Source organism: Dasypus novemcinctus, chromosome Y (genome assembly GCF_030445035.2).
Source record: "Dasypus novemcinctus isolate mDasNov1 chromosome Y, mDasNov1.1.hap2, whole genome shotgun sequence".
NCBI classification, from domain to species: Eukaryota; Metazoa; Chordata; class Mammalia; order Cingulata; family Dasypodidae; genus Dasypus; species Dasypus novemcinctus.
Genome location: NC_092216.1, coordinates 6,943,122 through 6,963,366, shown reverse-complemented (window position 1 = coordinate 6,963,366; position 20,245 = coordinate 6,943,122). Strand labels below are relative to the sequence as shown.

Sequence of the window (20,245 nt, the reverse complement as noted above, 5' to 3'; positions counted from 1 at the left end):
CCTCATTTCCACACACCTGGCATGTTCACAGCGCTGCTTTCAGAGGGAGAAGAGAAGCACAGGCAGAAGCAGCGGGGAGAGCCTCAGGCCCAGCGTGAGGCCGGGGTGGGAGCCCCTTGCCAGCAGGCAGCCGGGGGGCCTCCTCGCTGTGAGCCCCCACCCTGAGCCGCTAGCTGCACTTAGCCCTAGCTTCGAGTCTCTGAAACACCAGAACCAGACGGAGCTACCCACCCTGTGAGGCCGTGGCCGCCAGTGGAACCCAGGTCCATTCTTCCCGGCCACCCTGACAGCCTCATTTCTGGGTGTCTGTCCCCTGCCTTTTCCTTCGTTACTTCGTTTTTTATTTATTTTTCTTATACTTCCGGTCCCGCATAGCTATTAACAGATACACCGACAGCCTGTTTTTGCTTTTTGGTTTTTTTTTTAAAGCTTGCTCTTCACCATCCGTCCAGCCCAAACACGTTCGTTTTCCGGTGTCAGCTTATAACTTCACTGTGGTCTCTAAGTGCATACTGTCGCCGAGTGGGTGTGGAGGGGGACACAAAAGAAAGGTCTCCTCCCTAACGGAGCGTGTAATCCAGTTTGGGCGAGAGGAGACATGCCTGTCCACAGGCTTAAGTGGACATCAAGAGCGGCATGTGGTCAGGCGACAGAAAGAGGAATCCGGGAAAGAATTGCTGACGGGCTAGAAAGGAAATCATGGTAGCCTCGGGCGGTGGGGGGGAGCCTGGAGACTGAGGAGAAAACTCCGTGTGTGGGTGGACGGGTGGACGGGCAGGCTAGTCCAGGCAGAAACCCAGCCGGAAGACGTACCAGCCTCCGGGACAGCTGGAAGTTCAGCTTCTCTCCGGGGGCGTGCTTGAGGCGTGGGCAGGGCCTTCAGCTCAATTAGCACAGGGCCCTAGCCCCACGCCGATAGGTTTACCGCTTCCGAAAGGGGGGGACCCTTGTGCGTTTTGAAGTGAGGTCGCGCCCTCCCGAGACCGGGTTTGGGGAGAATTCCTGGAGGAGTGGGGGAAGGCTGTGCAGGGGCATCGGGCTGGATCCCAGGTCTGAGTGGAGCACAGCCCCCTGGGAGCTGGCCCTGGGCCGGCCAGAATGTAAACTACCCCCAAGTAGCCAGGACAGGAACTAGAGTTTTTACAGTCGATACCTGAGTGTCGAGGCAGTGGAATTTTAAAAAAAGCATCTCACTTTACTCCAGTAGGCAGCACGTCGGGAGAGAAGGCAAGTCTCAGGCTCTGGGCAGTGTTTCCCATCGTGAAATTGTTTGCGGTGGAATAAAAGGGTGGTATTGACCGTGCAGAGGGTTGCTTCGTGCCAGCACACTGCTGCCAAGATGACTCTCTTCCAGTTACAAATAAGACGTCCTCCTCGATACAAACGAACAGAGTCAACCCTGAAGCCGTGCTAGGCCCCAGTGCCTGGAGGCGACCGCTGCTTCCTCCCTCAGACCCCCCCTGGGGATGTCTGCGTGTTGACCTGTTCCCACCCACGTGCACCTTGAGGGAGCGTGGCAGATAAAACCACCTGTCGGGAGCTACACTTACGATGAGTAGAAGAAAACCCCAAGCTGCTGGGGTGAAAGGTCCAGCGGCTCTTACGGAAAGAGCCAGGCCTCAAGCGAGTGAGGATGTTTTCCCTGGGGTCTCCCCCGAGGCCCCCTCATGGTGCTGGGAGAGGCCGGTGGAGGGTGCGCAGAGCGCCTCCTGCCCGGGGCCGCTGTCTGAGGCGCCTGCTGGCACTGAGAAGGCCCTGCGGCCCTGCTGTCTCTCCGCCTTCAGGGCTGGAGCGCTCTCTCACGGTCATGATGCTCTCCTGTACTCTTTCTCCTCCCCCACCCCGGTGGGCCACAGCCATGCTGCCGTCCCCTGTGGGTCAGGCCAAGTTCCACTTCTCCAGGGAAGGCTGGGGCAGCAGGGAGCGGCTGGAGGCAGGGCAGGCCCTCGGCCCGGTAGCCTCCAGGCTCCTCCCAGGATCAGGCACCCCACAGAGAGGGGCGTCCCTTCACCACAGGGCACGAGGAGCCCCCCTGTCCTGTCCCGGGAGCGGGCTGGTGGGTGCCCCGACGTTGGCCACCAGTCCCCTCCCCATCGTCGCGTCAGGTGTGGTGGCGTCAGCTCAGGGCTCCAAGGGCTCGCTGCATCTCAGCTGTGGGCGCTTCTGCTCTGAGTTTGAGCGCCGTGCCCGGGAGCCTCCTGTGCAGCCGCCAGCAGCTGTCCCGCTCAGCAGACACCGCCAGGGCTGCAGGTGTCACCACTGTCCCTGCGTGTGGAGCCCGTCCTGGTCCCCGACAGCGCACTCCAGCCCCCTGCATGCCGAGCCACCCCCAGGGAGGTGGCGTCGGCCTCACGTCGAGGTAGGCACGCGTCATTCGAGAGCGTTAGAAGGCAAGAGAAGGCTTTCTAAAAGGGTCCCTGTGGGTCGGCCCTTCCAGAGTCACCTAGCTGTACGGGAAGTCCTGAAGGTTTCAGGTTGCGTCTCTGGGGGTGGCTGTGAGTTTCGCACACTTCGCCGGTCCTTAATCGCTGACGGTTTCGGGGTAAGCTCAGAGCCCGCTCATTTTGATTAGGCTCGTTGTAGTCCTTGAAGAGCCGCACGGTTAAAGGACCCCTGTGACAAGCGGGAGCACCATGGAAAGCTAGCCACCAGGGTGGTGCATTCAGTTTATCCCAAGTCCTTTTTTCACTGAAGCAATCAAAAGTAGGCACCTGTCCGGAGATATTTGTGATTGCTGGGGGGGCGGGCGGCAGGGCAGGGAAGCCTGTTGGTCAGATGGCAATGACAGGCCTTTAAAATGCTTTTCTCCCTTTCTCCTTTCCAACCCCCACTTCCTTGAGAATGTGTATGAACAGTTTTCCTTTCTCCTGGCGCTCAGGGCCTGCCAGTGGCCTGATTTGTCTCCTAGGCCAAGCAAACGCAGGGAGCTCAGGTGAGCCTCACTATTCCGTTACAAGGACCTAGACTTTCTCTTTGTGAATGTGTGACTGTTGTATGGACTTTCACGTGGAGTGGAGGATAAGGTAACGAGTAAGAAAGAAATCCCTGACTCTAGGTCCTCCACGCAGAGGGAGGGGATGGAAATGGGCAGGAAGGAGCCGGAGCACCGACCCGTGAGGCACGGCCTCCGGGATGGTGCAGCCGAGCCGCTTGGGGGTCACCCGGGAAGGCTCACACCTCAGATCTCGGCGCACAGAGGCTGCTGGGACTGCAGTTCCGCAGGTGGACTGCCCGGTTCCGGAAGGTGGCCCTGAAGCGCACTGCTCGCCCAGAGCTCTTTCCACCCCCGTCTCCTGGGGGGGGTCACTTGATAGCCTGCGTGCACGAAGGGCAGTAACACTATATGTGCATATCATCTGGGCTTCTGTTTTAATTTTGTTTCCTAGTTCTGAATTTGGAAAAGTTTCCCGATGCCATTGCTTGGACTACAGGCACAATATTTCCACCAGGGTTTGGTTATTGTTTTCCCGTCGCTTCTCTTTTGAAAATGCAAGGATCCATTCGAGATCTGGGCAGCTGTCCTGGGAAAAGCCGACAAAGCGGGAGGCAGTGGTCTCTGTCCCAGGGTCATCGCCACGTCTCATTGACATCACCAGTGTGACGGGGCTGCTGTGTCCTCCCAGGACAGGCACGGACAGAGGGGGCGTCCAGGAGATGGGGAAGGGGATACACGGGGGGATATCCCAGGTGCTGGCGGAGGACGGTCCTCTCTACCTGGCTGGCCTCGTTTACACCTCTACATTAGGGTGGGGACAAGAGTCCAGGAATGTCCTCGCTGGTTTTTTCCTATGTTACCCAGTACTCTGAGCATAGAGTTTAAAAGCAAGAATCACATATTTGAGATAATTCATAGAAAACAACAATAAAACCCCCCTATGCACTCGCCTAGCCACAGAGTTGGAATTCCCACAGAATGCCAGCAGGAAAGAAATGAACAACTGAAAACGACCTTTTGTAAGTTGTGCGCAGAGTGGGCTGACAACCTTCCGATTGATTGGGGGTCACCATAGCCGAGTACGCTGTGGTGACCCCCACCTAGTACCTTTGGCTCATTGGGGATGCAAGAGGAATCTATTTTTGACACGAGTGGAAAGGGAGCATGCCATTTCTTTTGTTTTGCTTTTCCATTACGCCTCGTATTTGTCTAGGAACTGAAAACCAGGGGCCTTTCCTTACTCCGTTTGCAGCTTTATACCAGTTCCGTGAGGCAGACTGACAGCCTTGCCTTTCCTAGGGGAGGACACAGAGATGGGAAGGGCAGATGAATAGTTGGGGCTCCCTCCCCCCCGACTTTACCACCCAGCCGCTTTGCCGGAGTACGCAGTGTCTATGCCAAGGTCCATGGGCTCTTTCAGGTTTGGCTTCAGAATGTTTTCACTGTTTCTTTAGATAAGCAGATTTAAATTGTTTGATCCTATAAAGACGTGTAACATCGGGAAAATTCATTGTGCTAGCAACATTTTCTAATGTATTTTTCTCTGACGATTAATAATAGGCTATTTAAATAGCTGTTTCATACATTGGATTTGTACTGACAGATCCTTAGAAGCAGCAACTTTAAAAGTAAATAAAATTAGTACTTTAAGCAGCTCTCAAGCAAAACAAATGAAAGTAAATAAAATTAGTACTTTAAGCAGCTTTCAAGCAAACAAATGAAGGCACACGCTAAGGGCATGGCTAAGGAGTAGCTCGAGTGTGGGGAGCCCCTAGTGGGTAGAAAAGAGGAGCCTGGTGGACACGGCCATCCCAGCTAAGGGCATGGCTGAGGAGCAGCCCAAGTGTGGGGAGCCCCTGGTGGGTAGAAAAGAGGAGCCTGGTGGAGACGGCCATCCCAGCTAAGGGCCTGGCTGAGGAGCAGCCCAAGTGTGGGGAGCCCCTGGTGGGTAGAAGAGAGGAGCCTGGTGGAGACGGCCATCCCAGCTAAGGGCCTGGCTGAGGAGCAGCCCAAGTATGGGGAGCCCCTGGTGGGTAGAAAAGAGGAACCTGGTGGAGACGGCCATCCAGCTAAGGGCCTGGCTGAGGAGCAGCCCAAGTGTGGGGAGCCCCTGGTGGGTAGAAAAGAGGAGCCTGGAGGAGACAGCCATCCCAGCTAAGGGCCTGACTAAGGAGTAGCTCAAGTGTGGGGAGCCCCTGGTGGGTAGAAAAGAGGAGCCTGGTGGAGACGGCCATCCAGCTAAGGGCCTGGCTGAGGAGCAGCCCAAGTGTGGGGAGCCCCTGGTGGGTAGAAAAGAGGAGCCTGGTGGAGACGGCCATCCCAGCTAAGGGCCTGGCTAAGGAGCAGCTCAAGTGTGGGGAGCCCCTGGTGGGTAGAAAAAAGGATCCTGGTGGAGATGGCCATCCCAGCTAAGGGCCTGGCTGAGGAACAGCCTTGATGATAATTCCTTTTCACAGAGTTGGGGGAAAGGTGTCTGAATGTTTCAAACAGGAACAGAATGCTATAGAAAAGCAACTCAGAACAAGGAAGCACATTTTAAAGATGAAAACTAAAACAGATAAACTTTGTAAAAGAAAAACCCAGAGAGGATGGATACAGGAAGTCTCAGCTGTGAGGAGAACTGCTGTTTGGAATATGAGACTAGGAAGTGGAGGGGTGCAGGAGGCTGCTCTCTGTATAAGTCTGTTAGCCGTATTTCAATTGTAAAACACTGAGGAGGTAGATAATAACTTGAGAGAAACACCTCCTTAGTTCCTGCAAGGTAGAGCGTCCCTCTCTTAGGGTTATGGAAAGCCCTGCCCTCCCTGCTCGCCTCGCCTCTGCAGCTGCCCCGGGCTTCTCTCACAGCACTCCTGCCTCCGCGCCCTGCCCTCGGTTTGTGCCAAGTCACTGGCTGTTCCCTGAATGCCCTAAGTACTGGCGTTGCTTTCTTTGTCCGTGCCTGTTATAAAACATTCTCTTCAGTCCACTTGGCAAACACGTCTGTTAGACTTGGTTCTTTCATTTCCTTATACCAGGCCCCTCCTTCCCAAGTAGAATTGGCTATTATCATCTTTAACCCTTTGTATTTCGTCATGGAAGCTGTGATTCTTCCTTCTGATTTCTTTGAGTTGTGTGTTTGTAACCCTTCAGTTCAATAACTGACACTTGAACTCTAGGATTCTGTGCAAGGAGAATCTCACTGCCTGTTTATTGAATGGGTTTATTCCTTGCAAAAAAAAAAAAAAGCCCAACGTATTCTGCTCAGACACTTCCTTCCCTTTCCTTGTGTTCCTCTCTTCCGTTCTTGTGAATGGAGGTGGTGCAGGGAAGCCAGGATCAGCACTTCCATTTTTCTGGCGGTATGTCTGTGTAATGCATGTGGAGGGTGAGGGGTTAAGGTAAACAATCAGAGCAGGGGTTAGTTTTCCTCTGCTGGCATCAGCTGCTTAGTTGTGGTAGCAGTAAGCTACCCTAGAGGGTTAGCTGGTCCTTGCCCTAGACACAGGAGTTTTCCAGGGTGTTGTACTTCACAACAGGAAGTCACACAACCCTTCCGTATGCAGCTGGCATATTTTACACCCTCAGAAAATATCTGTGAAATATAGTGAATCAGTGATTAAGACATAGGTCAGTAAAGATAGCATCGAGCTCTTGGAGTTGAGTAGGAGAGCTTTTTCATGACTCTCTTAGTGTCCCCTGAATACGTTATAGATATTAATGTCAACGATATAAAAAATGCGTATCTGCACGTTTCCCTGAGGAGCACACATGCTCTAGTAGACCTCATTGTTGCAGTGTACCGTACATTGGCAGATACCCTGTGTTGGCAGAGGCTGTGCTTTGATCGGAAAGATAGGCAAGTTGACTCAACAGAATGTTAAGATCGACTGGTGTAATACAGCACTTAGAGTCAGGAAGGTGGATCTGTCGTCTTGTTTCTCTGCTACTGTGAACTACGGTGCATGCACTTGCTTCCTAAATTAAGGGAATACCTGTTCCATGGTTTTTGTGAACATCGCATGGCATCATGTAAGTGAACTATGTTCTAGAAGGTGCCTTGCTTTTGAAATGCTAGGGTTTCTGGAAGACTGACCTGGCTGGTATCTGTCTCAGAAGTTAGGGCCTCACCCACGACTTAATGCATAGATAAGCATTCATTTCTCGACTGGTATGCGGAAAAGCCGGAGGTGTGGGGAAACTGGAGTGCTAAGGAAATTCCAAGGAGTTTTTAAAAAAATCAAAACTAGGGAAATACTTATGAATGTCCTGTAGCATGCAGGATCCCGTAAAATGGGATCCAGTTAACTTTAAACAGTAAAGGACCAGTGATGTCACCCAGATGTTCACAGAGGAGTCCATGAAATTGTAGCTAACTTCCCTTTTATTTAATATATGCGTAGCTATTTTCAATGGTGCGTTGATGCATTCATTCACCCCTCGAACCTCATTGAAGGAAATATAATTTTCACCGAGGAATAGGTTGTTCGTACTGAGAGAAACAGAACTGGCCATTCCTTAGAAAACCACCAAAATCAAATTCCCAAAAGCATGCAGTGTTTCTTTTTCTATATCCAGTTTGGGAAACTGTAACCTTAATTATAAATTGAGAACAAATACTAAATAATTTAGGAAATCTGGCTCATCTACAGCTTTTTAATGCTTTCTAAGTTCTCTGTATGTATCCATTAAAATGAAACCATCCTTTAAAAACGCTCATTTGCTTTTCGGTTCACTTACAGGAAACTGTTAGTGGACATCTCTTAATGATTCAATTTGAAGCTTTATGCCTAAGGCCATCAGTTCTCAGATACTTTCCAGTCTCCTGAGAATAGGCTGCTTCTGAGATGTCACTGATCTCTGCAGAGCTCCTTTTTCAGGAGGCATTTGCTCCTTTGAAAAGGTGCTTGTTGTGCCTGACAGGGCCTCTGGCCATATTCACAAGATCTTATCAGAACTAGTTTACTAAGAATCTTTAAAGTATGGTCAGAAATGAGGTTGGCCCACAACTTGGGGTCTGTTTCCTGGGGTAAGAATTAAGCAGCTCACAGGGGTCACAGGCCTGAGTCTGCAGAGATGCCTCAGGAATTGAGAGGAGAACAGGCCTGCTGATTCTGAAGGAGCTGGATGATGGAGGGAAGAGCACTCCAGAGGGCTTGTACCCCTGGGTATGCTAGAGAAGGGCATGCATGCTGCACTTCTAGAGGAGCAGGAGATGGGGCGCCTCCAGCGCTGCAGGCTCCTGTTAGAGGAGCAGGAGGTGGGGCACCTGCAGTGCTGCAGGCTCCTGTTACAGGAGCAGTCATTGGGGCTCCACCAGTCAAGTTCTGGGGTATTTGCACAACAACAGGCTGAGGTGTCAGTAGGAAGTTACAGATGTGGGCTGCTCAGGTTGGGGTAACGTATTAGGAAACTTCTGTGGCTTCATGTCCTGTTGGTGAAGTGACCTCAAAGAACATGGAAAATGGTGGTAATTAATGGCTAGGTTTCTGACATTTGATGGGAAGGGGCATACATGAATCTTTCATGTTTCCTTCTTCAACAAACAAATACCGATGGAAGTAAAGTAGTCAGATAGATAAATTAACTCCTTTCTCATTTCCAAAAAAGAAGTTGAAAGACCCAAGTTTGTGATTATTTGGCCCAGGGAGATAGAGGAAATGAGTGTCAGAAATGCCTTTAAAACGCACATGGCTCTGTACACAGCTGGCGGCTTGGCCTGCGGGGCACACGTCATCTGCTGTTTTATGCAGCCACCCAAATGTTTCAGCAGCCTCATCTGCCATGTGTGCAGATTCCTCCAGTCAAAAGAGAGCCTTTCTGTAGAATCCCTTTATCTGTGTCATGCACAGGGCAGCTTGCAGTTGGGTCCAGAATTTATAGACAGAATTATGATGAATATTAGATTAAAATGGGAAACTAATGAGGACAGTTCAAGCCATTGAGCAATGCCTCGTACTCATAGACTGATCACATAATATGTGTTTCATTTGAACTTCATTTTACTTTTTCAACCATTGAAATTAAACTAGAGTATACAGGGCAGCTTACAGATTAACACAAAGACAGACTTCGGAGTTCTATGTAGAAATTCTGTATCACTTTCTAGAAAATCAGTGTAAGAATATACCTCTCCTGGGTTTCTCTCCGTAGCCTGGATGTTATCTTATTGACGGCAGGTGCCACACCTCTAGATGTGTCCCTGTGATAATTTACATGCGAACTGCTTGCGCACTCCAGCCTGGGACACTGACCCTGGTTCCTGTTTTTCCCTTTATAGAGCCTGTCTAGACTACCGCTGTATCCTTGATTAATAGCACAGAATGTATGCAAGTTGTACTCTGTTCCAGATCTGCCTCTGTAACAGACCATTGCCCTCCAATTCTAACATGAGAACATTACAGACAATGGCTAAACCACCCTTGTGGACAAAAATGCCATTTTATTAATAGCATGGGGTGCTCCTACGTTTTCCTCTGTCCACATTTGCCTCCGTACCAGCTTAACATGCAGATTGTCCTCTGACTGCAGTGACCCCTGATCCCTGGTATCAGACCCCTGATCCCAGAGTTGGCTCGGTTAGGACTGTACAGAATGATATCAGTAGACATAGATACCAGAGATCTGAAACAAAAACTAGAAATGAAAACAAGTGTTCCCTTTCCGGTGTCTCCTGTGAAATGATGGCTTGACATTCCAAAACCCCTTTGAAAGAACGGGAGAGTCCATCCAGAGATGACGGATGAGCCTGGAGAGGACGGGACTGCACATCTGGGTTCCCCGGACAGCCGCGGGCTGAGCAGTCAGGCCGGCGAGCGCCTCCCCGCGCCCTTTGCTTGGGGCTCTGGGGGGCACAGACCAGAGCCGTGGATTGGAGGGTCTCCCTCTCCCTGCCCTGTTCATGAAGGCAGGAGGCAAACGACCCAACATCTCCCAGGGCTCCTGAGCTGCTCCCAAGGGTGCTTCCACTAAGCTGGTTTTACTCTCTCTTCTCTGGACCCCTGTGACGGGGATAGGAACCTCAGCTGGTTTTGTAACAGAGCAAATGGGTGCTCACCCTCCCTTGTCCACTTCCTTCTCTGCCTCACTCTAGGTGTCAGTTCAGGGCCAGGTATCCCAAGAAGCACCCGAACTAGGAGGTTTCTGTGGTTATAGTCAGACAACAAATGCATGGGAATGCCGTAAAAAAAAACACCCCTTATGAGCTCTAAATATTTTCTGCATTTTTCCTTTTTTAACCTTTCAATCGCAGTGTCGCTGTGCTCACCAATCTTAGGGGTCTAGGAGGAAGTAAAAGAGAAGCCTTCCTGTTGCTCTCAGTGACTCTGCACGTTTCCTCTTGCTTCCCTTACAGGGTAATCCCTGGAGGCTCGGTTCTTGTAGCAACAGATTCCTGTCCTTCTGCCCTTCCCTTGAACCATCAGGAGCTGTGGGCGGGATTTCGTTGATATCTTTAACCAGCTTCTCCCTAGGACAGAGCTCCACTTACAAGTTCACAGTCTTTTGCTTCTCAGAGAAACAGTTGGTTTTTTGTTTTCCTTTTTTAATCTGGTGTATAATGTTTAAAGGGATACAAAAGTTTTTGAAGATTTCGAACAATTACACACCGGGAGATGAGAATCACTGATGGCCGACTCTTACCTGAGTGCTAATAGCTACCATTTATTTTAGGTATTACCTCGGTTACCCTCACCACAGCCCATGAGGATAGTTAATCATTCCTCTTTGACATGACAAAATTGAAGCACAAAAGAGAGCCTCTCACTTGCCTGACGTCCCCCAGCCGGAGGCACTGGACTCAGTGCTGGGGATCTCTTCACTTTGGAAGGCTCTCAGCAAGGCATTGCTCTAAAACCGTCACCCAGGGACATTTGAAACTCATTCCCGTCCACAAACGTTTTGTGTATGCGCTCCAGTGTGTGCGTGTTTGCATGTTTCTTCAGGAACCTGCGGCACTGCCGTTAGATACATTGCAAAATATTCCCAGAAATAGAATTTATACAAGGATAAGCTAAAATGAAATAAACCATTTCATTTTTTAATTAATGTTATGAAAGAACTTTTCTAACAATTTTCTTTGTATGTATCTTTCAGGAGAGCCATTTGGTTGAATATTCACCTCTTTTTTTAAATTTTGTTTACTGTGTGTAATATAGCAATTTGAAAATCATGTTTGGGATTGAAATAATTTCATGTGCAGCTTTAATCACTATGTAAGTCCAAATAGAAGTGCATTTGTGGCTAAACTTTTGTATATCCACTCTTTGATCCCATTCACCTCTTATGTCAAGGTTTTAATTGAAATTTAGTTAATAAATTTTTCTTCCATTGTATTAATTAGTGGTTGTTGTAAACTGAATGGTATAGCATTTTTATATTTTTAAGTAATGGATTTTTGAAATCTATTCTTTAAAAAATTTTTTTGACTTCTTTTTTTTAAAAAGATACATAGATCACAAAAAATGTTACATTAAAAATGTAAGAGGTTCCCCCATACCCCAACCCCCCACTCCTCCCACATCATCAACCTCTTTCATCAGTGAGGCACATTCATTGCATTTGGTGGGTACATTTTGGAGCACTGCTATACGGCATGGATTATGGATTACATTGTAGTTTACACTTTTCCCCGGTCCATTCAGTGGGTTATGGCAGGATATATAATGTCCAGCATCTGGGTATGTGATATCATTCAAGACAACTGCAAGTCCCAGAAATGCCCCCACATCACATCTCTTCTTCCCTCTCCCTGCCCTCAGCACCTCCCGTGGCCACTGTCTCCACATCAATGATACAGTTTCTTCCATTGCTAGAGGCACAGTAGTTCTGTAGTAGAATTAATGGATTTTTACACTGATTTAGAATGGTTTTTTGAGTTTAAATGTGAAGATATGAGAGTGACTATAGGTTTTTCATTTTTAAAAATCGCAGGAAACATTTCAACAACTCAATCTTCAAAATATTTTCTTCATAGAATGATTTTCTTTCAGAAATCACTACTCTTTCACTTATTCTAAAAAAGCTGCTTTTTAAAAAGGAACAGGTTAAGTACTTTTTTTTAGCATTCTTTGCTTTGCAGTATATTATTGACAGCCAGTTACCTGAGAGGTCTGTCACTTGGCACAGTTGTCTTTTTTAGCTCATCTTTAAGTTTACAAACTCCTGATTACTTGGCCATGGGAAAATCTGCAAGCCTGTTTTGGGGTACAAAAGATTGTCATCATTCCTTCCAATCTCATTGTAAAAGATTGTAACTATTCAGCAGTACTTACAAATTTTGATTAAAAAAAAAAAAACAGCCAAAATGATGTCATTCTCTTACCTTATGGGCTTCTGATTCCTGCCCCCTTTTTCAAATTCTGAGAAGGGTTATATTCAGTTCTGTCAGGTTTTTTTTCACCCATTCTGCCAAGCTTTTTTTTTCTTTAGAGAAGTTGTGCATTTACAAAGCGGTCATCCATAACACACTGTATTCCTATACATTACCCCACCAACAACACCTTGTACTGTAGTCGATAGTTTACATTTGGTGTATTTCCCCCACAAAGCACCCTATTATTAATGCCATGTAATAGTATTGTGTTTTTGTTATAGATGATGTGAGAATGTTCTGTGTTCTGTTAAGTTTTTGCTTTTTGTATTTTGAGCTTTATTATTTAATGCATACATGTTTAGAATTGTTGTAACTTGTTGATCTCAAGACATTGATCTATTATTCATTATGACATGCTCTACTTATTCTCATTAAGAGTCTTTCACTGTTCTAAAGTCTACTTTTCCATTATTAATATACCTATTCCAGCCTCTTTTGAGTAGTGTTTACAAGATATGTAGTTTCCCATAGTTTTATTTGTAACTTATCTCTATATTTTTGAAGTAATTTTCTTGTTAATAATAGATAATTGAGTTTTGCTTTGTTTAATGTTTTGTTTTGTTTGTTTTCCATCCTGGTGATCTCTACCTTGGGCATATTAACACTGATTTATAGAGTTTTCTGAGGTCATCATAGGCTAACTCTCCCATCTCTGTCATTTCTGTGTCCAATTCTATTATTGTTTTTTCTTTTGGTTACTCATTGTATTTGTCTGCTTCATGACATACCTTGTGATTTTTTTATTGGGTATGAGATATTGGGAATTTTACATTGTGGAGTACTACATTTTGTTTTATTCTTAGTGTGGCACTTTCCCACATGAGTTGCCTTACTGATGGTTTTTAGGTGCTTGGCAAAAAAAAGTGTCAATCTTTTTTCTGTAGTAATAGATGAGGTAGGGACATGATCACATGTGATTATATTTAGGCAGTGATCTTTATGCAATGAGTTTAAACACTGTTTTAGGGAAGTGGACTTGGCCCAGTGGTTAGGGCATCTGCCTACCACATGGGAGGTCCGCAGTTCAAACCCCAGGCCTCCTTGATCCATGTGCAGCTGGCCCACACGCAGTGCTGATGCACACAAGGAGTGCCGTGCCACGCAGGGGTGGCCCCGTGCTGGGGAGCCCCACGCACCATGAGTGTGCTCCATAAGGAGAGTCACCCAGCATGAAAGAAAGTGCAGCCTGCCCAAGAATGGTGCCACACACATGGAGAGCTGACACAACAAGATGACGCAACAAAAAGAAACACAGATTCCCGTGCCACTGACAACAACTGAAGTGGACAAAGAAGACGCAGCAAATAGACACAGAGAACAGACAGCTGGGGCGGGCAGGGGGAAGGGGAGAGAAATAAATAAATAAATCTTTAAAACACTGTTTTAGAAGAACCGTGATGCTTCATTTGGGCTTGGCCGTCCCTTTTGTCCTAATCAGCATAGGTGAAAAGTAAGAAGAATTACTATTACTTCAGACACATTTCCTTGACCCGACCCTCTTGTGTGTGGCTCTAGGAACAAACAACTGGTAGCCTCGTGTTCTCTGCCATTCATCCTGAGAGTTAATATGGATGTGGGAAATGTTCTTCTCACTGTAGTACGTCTTTGTTGTTATTGGTTAGCAAACTTAAGCCTGGTTTACTTTATTTTCTGGTCCTTTAAGGCCTCCATCCTTCCGGCTCTGTCTCCAGTGGAGTCCCTTTCATGATTTCCTCCCTGCAACAGCCTGAGAATGATTGAGTTGTCGCTTGTGAAGTACAGAGTTTTCTCATGAAGCACCACAAACACAGTCCTCGTGTAGTCACTGCTGCCGACAAAACACCGGCCGAGGTGGCTGTGCCGGGATCTCTGCCTTCCCCAAGCGCGCTCCTGCCCACTCCTCTTCGGTGCAGAGGCCCCGCCCCGCACTCTCCGCCTGCCCTCATCGCAAGCAAAAGTTTCTTCCCAGTAAAGCCATCTTCTGTTACCCTGAGAAATGTTGTAGCAAAGCCCTGAATTGCTTTTCTTGATTTTCATTTTGAGTAGGGGTTTTTCCAAGCTCTCTTCCATACTCTCTTAAGACAGTCTGTCTTGGACCAAATAACTCCTTAGAAGAGTTAGCAGCAGACGGTGGCATTATCCAGCTGAAGAGCCATTCCTCAGGGCCGTACCCACCCCACTCAAGTCTTTCCTTTTTCCTTTCTAGGAGTCGAAAAACTGATCCACCACCTCCAAAAGCACAACATACCTTTTGCCCTTGCTACCAGCTCAGGGACCATGACATTTGAAATGAAAACAAGTAGACACCAAGAGTTCTTCAGTTTGTTTCACCATATCGTTTTGGGAGATGATCCAGAGGTGAAGAACGGAAAACCCGATCCTGCCATATTTCTAACTTGTGCAAAGAGATTTTCTCCTCCTGCTCCTGTGGAAAAGGTACGTTGAGTTGCCACCATAGGCCATGCCCCACAGGATAACAGTGCATTGTAAGAGTTAAATGGTCAAGGTCTTCGTTTTCACTCTTCAAGAGCTATGATGAAATGCTGCTTTCAGCTTGGAAGTGAGGGGTGGGATTGAGAGTTGTGCAGCAGGATCTGTGTGGGAGCATTAGCTGTGCCTGTCGCCAGGCTGGCGAGACTCAGGCCAAACCTTGGAGACTACTGGACGTGCATAAAAGAGGAATGCACTGTGCGCCGTTTCAGTGATTTGGGACCATACCATCATTATTATTTTTTAATAAGTTGACTTTAAAGCTTGTGTACTTCTCAATTCAGATGGAAATCATCAAAACCTACTCCTCCCCTCCCATTGCTTACAAAGTGACCTGTTATTTGTAAGTGAAAGGTTTCTGTGTATATGGTGACGTTTTGTTTCTGTCGTGAAGCTTTGGCTTCTGTTTGCTTCCCCGTGAGAAGGGGGCAGCGGGTAGTATAGTGGGCTACAGAGCCCTCTCTCCCGCCTGAGTGGGCCGCACTCAGAAGGCTTGAGAAACAGGCCCTGAAAGCTTTCCCTGACCTCCACCAGCCCCAGAAAATCAGAATTACATGCCCTTTGCTGCGCCTTAGAACCCCATGCATACTTACTGGTAGAGCTTTTCACACTCCATTTCAGTCTGAAGTTTACTTTTTCTTCTCTCTCATGGACTTTGAGCATCTCGCTGGTAGGGAACTGTTGCTTTTTACTTCCATATTTCTGTGTCTTACACAATTCCTGGGATTTGGACATTTAGATGCTTCATAGTAGGGTGTCCAGTAAACAGCTGGTGAATAAATCCTAGCTTAGAATCTTCTGGTGTCTCCTTTAGTGAAAGGTATCTCATCCCAATACAATTCTTTAAAAAGGGGGTAAAAGCTAAAATAAGATGCTGAATGTTTGCCTATTGAAAGTCCTATTAAAGCAGTAAACATTAAATTTACCATAAAATATTTTGGTACTAAGTGAAATTTTCATCCTTCAACCTCAGGCTCTTGGGGAAACTGAAGGACTTGAACAAGCATAGCACAAATAGGAAGAGAAGGAAAAAGCCCTGGTGTGTCTTCAGATGGGGCCAGATGCCTGACCTATGTGTCCTGCCAAAAAACCGGGGAATCACGCACGGGGGCATGGAAGCCTCAAGCCACAGCTCAGATGGTCTCCTGCTTTAAGCAGTACAGTTGCTGGCGGCACAGGCACAGGTGCACATAAAAGAAGGCACTAGCTTTAACCGTCTTTCCTCACATACCCGTTCTTGAAGAGGAGTCAGCGTTGCCATTTCTTGAGTTAGTTCGTCTGCAGGAAGGCAGGGGCATGGGGAGACGCAGTACACCTGCCCGGGCCCTCACCCAGCCAGTCGAGCTGCACTTTGCAAGACGGATTTCCTGGTTGTGAGCTTACAGGCTGGAGGCTTGGCGTGCTTCTGGGCTGAGTGTTTGGCCAGACCCCATTGAAAAGGAGTTTTATTTAAGGGTTTGCTCATAGTCCTCTGGCATGCAGTAAGCACTCAGCAGTGCAGTAGTGGCCCCCTTTGCACTCACCAGGGAGTGTATGAGAGGCCAAGGTTTACAATGGACATGCAGTTCTTAAGTGCACTGGAGTGTCTTGGATGAAAAGGAACTTTGAGCCAGGCATCGCCGGCTGTGCCAACAGGAAGGGGTGATGGGTAGGCCTGAGTACATGCCGAATCCCCACTGCACTGCTCGAGCAGCACAGCAAACGATGTGGGAATCCCTGGCCCACCCACAGTCTCTAGCAAGCGGACAGCTCTGCGACGCTGCTTGGTGGAGAGCAGATCATTGACCCCCCTCCTTCCCCAGATCCTCAGGGCAGAACAGGGACAAAAGTAAAAAGGTGCAGCCTGCAGTGTGTGCATCTGCCTCCAGGCTCCAGCGCTTTGCTCTTCAACACTGAATACTCCAGCTCTCCTTGCAGCGCATGCTGTCCACCCACCTACGTCCATCAGAGCGGAGACGTAAACCATCTGTACCGCAGCCGAGAATCAGAGCGCCCAGGTGGTAGGTGAGACGCCGGCCAGCTTTCTCATTTTTCAGAAGGTCTTTTATTTCTGAACCCTGGCCACATTGAGGGGGTGTGGTTTCTCAACCTCTCATTGGCTGAGAGGCTCGCCTCTGATAGTACCAGTCGCATGTGCCAGTACAGGTCCACTGTCTTTGATGAGCAGAAATTCTTCCCCATTCTGTGTGACGGATGAGGCTTTGAATTTTCACTTGGGAGTGCCTGTCTTTGTATGTGGCTTCCCCAACCAGAACGCTAGGCAATCTTCTCCATGTGCTGACGTCCAGATGTGTTGCTGATGTGAACAAGGTATTGATAGATGTCATGGTCTGCCTCCAGTAGATAGTTTTCTTCAAAGACTATTGGAGAAAAATTACTTGAGAGGCTCCCTCCCTTTAATGCTGAGCTCCTTGACCGTATTTGAATCATGTGTTTATTTATGGGTCCAACTTACAACCTGGAACCTGTAAAACCCGCCCAGGTGTGTACCTCAGTCTGCCCTAAGGAATCATTGGCAGCAGTTGATTCGTTGTGACTCAAGTGCCAGGGCTGGTTCAGAGCTCACCCCCAAATTCCACTCGACAGCCATTTTAGGAAGCAGGACTTGCCTGAGATCTCCTAGCCTGGAGCCTTAGGGTCCCAGCTGAGACCCCTGCTCATCCCATGACACCTTTCCAGGCACGGCCAGAGCCCATCCTGGGTAGGAATGAGTTGCTTCTTATATTAGGAGATTCGTAGGTCCTGGACTTGGCGTCCCAGTACACATCCCATTCAGGTGTGTTCTCTTTCCCTGAGAGCCTTTCCCCTTACTGGAGAATTTCCCCAAAGCTTCGGATCTACACCCATCCTCATGGATTCATCGTTTTCTTTGTGTAGTGCACGTTGCTGATTAACTGTGCACAAGCCAAGGAAGGTGCCTCCCTCCATAAGCTGGCACAAGATTCACTTTATAATCACTCTTCAGTACCACTCAGTCTCGTGAAGACTGGACAAAATATTGGCTGTGTTAACGCGCTTTGCCTCTACCAATGAGGCAGTTAAAGGAAGAAGAGTCTAATGTTCCCTTCATCTGCAGACAGGCCTCGCTTCACACGGTGCCATGGTAATTGAAATGCACGCATGTTGAACTGTGTCCTTCCTCGGTGCAGGAGCAGTTAGCCCGAAACCATGCGAAGGGAAGACGTGGTTTCCGTTCAGCACGGCACCGCGCAGAGCAGAAGGCTGCCCACACAGGACTTCCTCTTCTTGGCAGTGTTTGCTTTAGATTTGTCAAAGAGAAATGAGCAACGTCAAGTTGTGAACGTCATCTAGGGTTGCAGACACTACTGGCTGACTAATCCACGTGTCAGTTTATGGGCATGTTAGTCCTGCAAAAATTAGAGAAACAGTTCTTGCCATAGTTCTTGTGCAAACTTGGTTAAGGCTCTTTGGGTTTCCCGGTTGGGATGTGTGCGTTGTAATTGGAAAGGAAGGTTTTAATTGGCTTCTTGTTGTGGAATTGCCCCGAATGTCATACTGGCTTTTCTCTTAATGACACAGGAACCAGTTACCAGGAGGCTAGAGGAAATGCGGCACAGTCATTAAACCACGGCCTCCACTCGCTCTTTGATGCAGGGCAGACCAGACGGGAGCACAAAGGGGCCGCCCGCCTCCAGAGTTCAAGGGCAGTGCTTGTAGGTGATGAAGTCCCTGGAGAGATCCACAGTTGCCGCAGGGAAGCACCACCAAATTAATTAGGTACAGAAGTGGTACTCGTAGTCAGAGACTGAAAAAGGAAGAAAGTTAAGTTCAGCTATCAGTTACCATTTTTCTAGAAGAAAATGCTTAGCCGAACAGGCATTGACTGCTCTTTGAAAAGATTTTCTTTCCGTTGTTCCAGGATCAGTCTTCTGTGCTACAAATAAGCAAAAATAATGCTCCCTCCGGAGGTCCTTCGGGACACCCCCTAGAGGGAGCCTTTCCAGAACGTGTGCATGTGGGGAGCCAGACAGGAGCGCGGCGCGGGGAGCTGCGCCCCTGAACGGCAGCGTCCTATGGGTAGCCTCGTCAAGGCTCCAGCTGCATGGCCGGGCCACCCTGGAGGCCCACACACACATTGCCCTCCAGGCCCTGCGGCCCTGCCCAGGGGCCCAGCCGCGCTCACACCAAGGACTTCCTGGCCACAGTAATGCAGGGCTTGGTTGTAGGAGAAAGACGCCGGGCTGGTACCTACCGCAGTACCCGAAAACGCTCAAATTGGATTTTGCAAGCCCAGCTGCCACAACTTGTCTCACATCTGTTCCCTTGTTAAGGTTGTGCTAAGAGCTCAATTTCAAGGACTTACTATGTTTTGTTTCGCTCTAAGAAAGTGCTGCACATTTCTTTCATACTGTTAATATATAAAGAGTAAAATGAAAGACATGTATTTCAAAAGGCAAATACTGATTTTATACAGTGGGTTCATTATAAAACTCAAATCATTTCTTCAATCATAGAAAAAATTACAGGAGTTGGCTTTTCAATATACGCAATGACAGCTCATATTTAAAATCATCCTCTGCCTGCTATCTCATCACTTATTTACAATAACAAATGGGATTCAGAACACTGCCTATTTGTGTATACGTGTGTATTCACTCTCTGCTGTTGTGAAGCCCTACAATTGATCATTGATAGGACTTTGAGTTTTGTATCATGCCGTCATCTCTTCTTTTAAATGCCAGGGTCCAGGTTATGAGTTAGCATTCAGTTTGTAAACAAGTGGTAAAGAAAAAAGCTGCACGGGATTATGATAAACAGGCAACAGTGACTTTATTCAAAACTATATGCAATCGAGAAGAGAGACCAGAAGGCTGTTGTGGGAGAAAGAGACCAGAGGCTGCTGTGAGAAAGAGAGAGACAAACAGAGAGCAAACAGACAGAGAGACCAGAGGCTGTTGTGAGAGTGAGAGAGACCAGAGGCTGGTGTGTGTGTGTGTGTGTGAGAGAGAGAGAGACTAGAAAGCAGTTGTGGGCTGTTGTCAGAGACCAGGGGCTGTTGGGATAGAGGGGGAGACCAGAAGACCCTCCCGATAGGGGAGAGGGCGATAGGGGAGAGGGCGGCTCGGCTCCCTGATAAGGGGCAGGAGAGCGTCTAAGGACTGGAGGGGCCGCCAGGCCATGGGCGTGTCCAGTAAAGGGTGCCGTCTCCCGAGGCAGAGGAGTTCGCCTGGGGCTCTTAAGGGCCAAGGTGAAGGGAGGCCAGGCTCCTGGAGTCAAGGAGACGCTGGCTCCAGATGACTGCAGCTAGGCGGGGGTGAGAGCTGTCGCGGGCAGCAGCAGTGGGTGAAGTCTTTCTTAGCATCACGGGTCCAGGTAATCTCAGCACTGTCACAGGAGACCTGTCAGATCCCTGTTTTCCCTTGAAACCCACCTACTCATTGACGAATGATGGCCAAGTCCACACAGACAAGCTGGGCTCATTCCAGCAGCCTGAAAACATTTTACTACTTCTTTGTATGCACACCCCA

At 48.2% G+C, this 20,245-nt stretch overlaps 1 protein-coding gene across 1 annotated transcript in view; it reads left to right on the top strand.

The window, feature by feature from the left end:
- Positions 1-20,245, top strand: part of LOC139436192 (pseudouridine-5'-phosphatase-like) — a 73,560-nt gene that overhangs the window by 39,996 nt on the left and 13,319 nt on the right. The window contains exon 3 of the mRNA XM_071213496.1: positions 14,473-14,702. Within this exon, the coding sequence (XP_071069597.1) occupies positions 14,473-14,702 (230 nt within the window). The remainder of the gene's footprint in view (positions 1-14,472; positions 14,703-20,245) is intronic.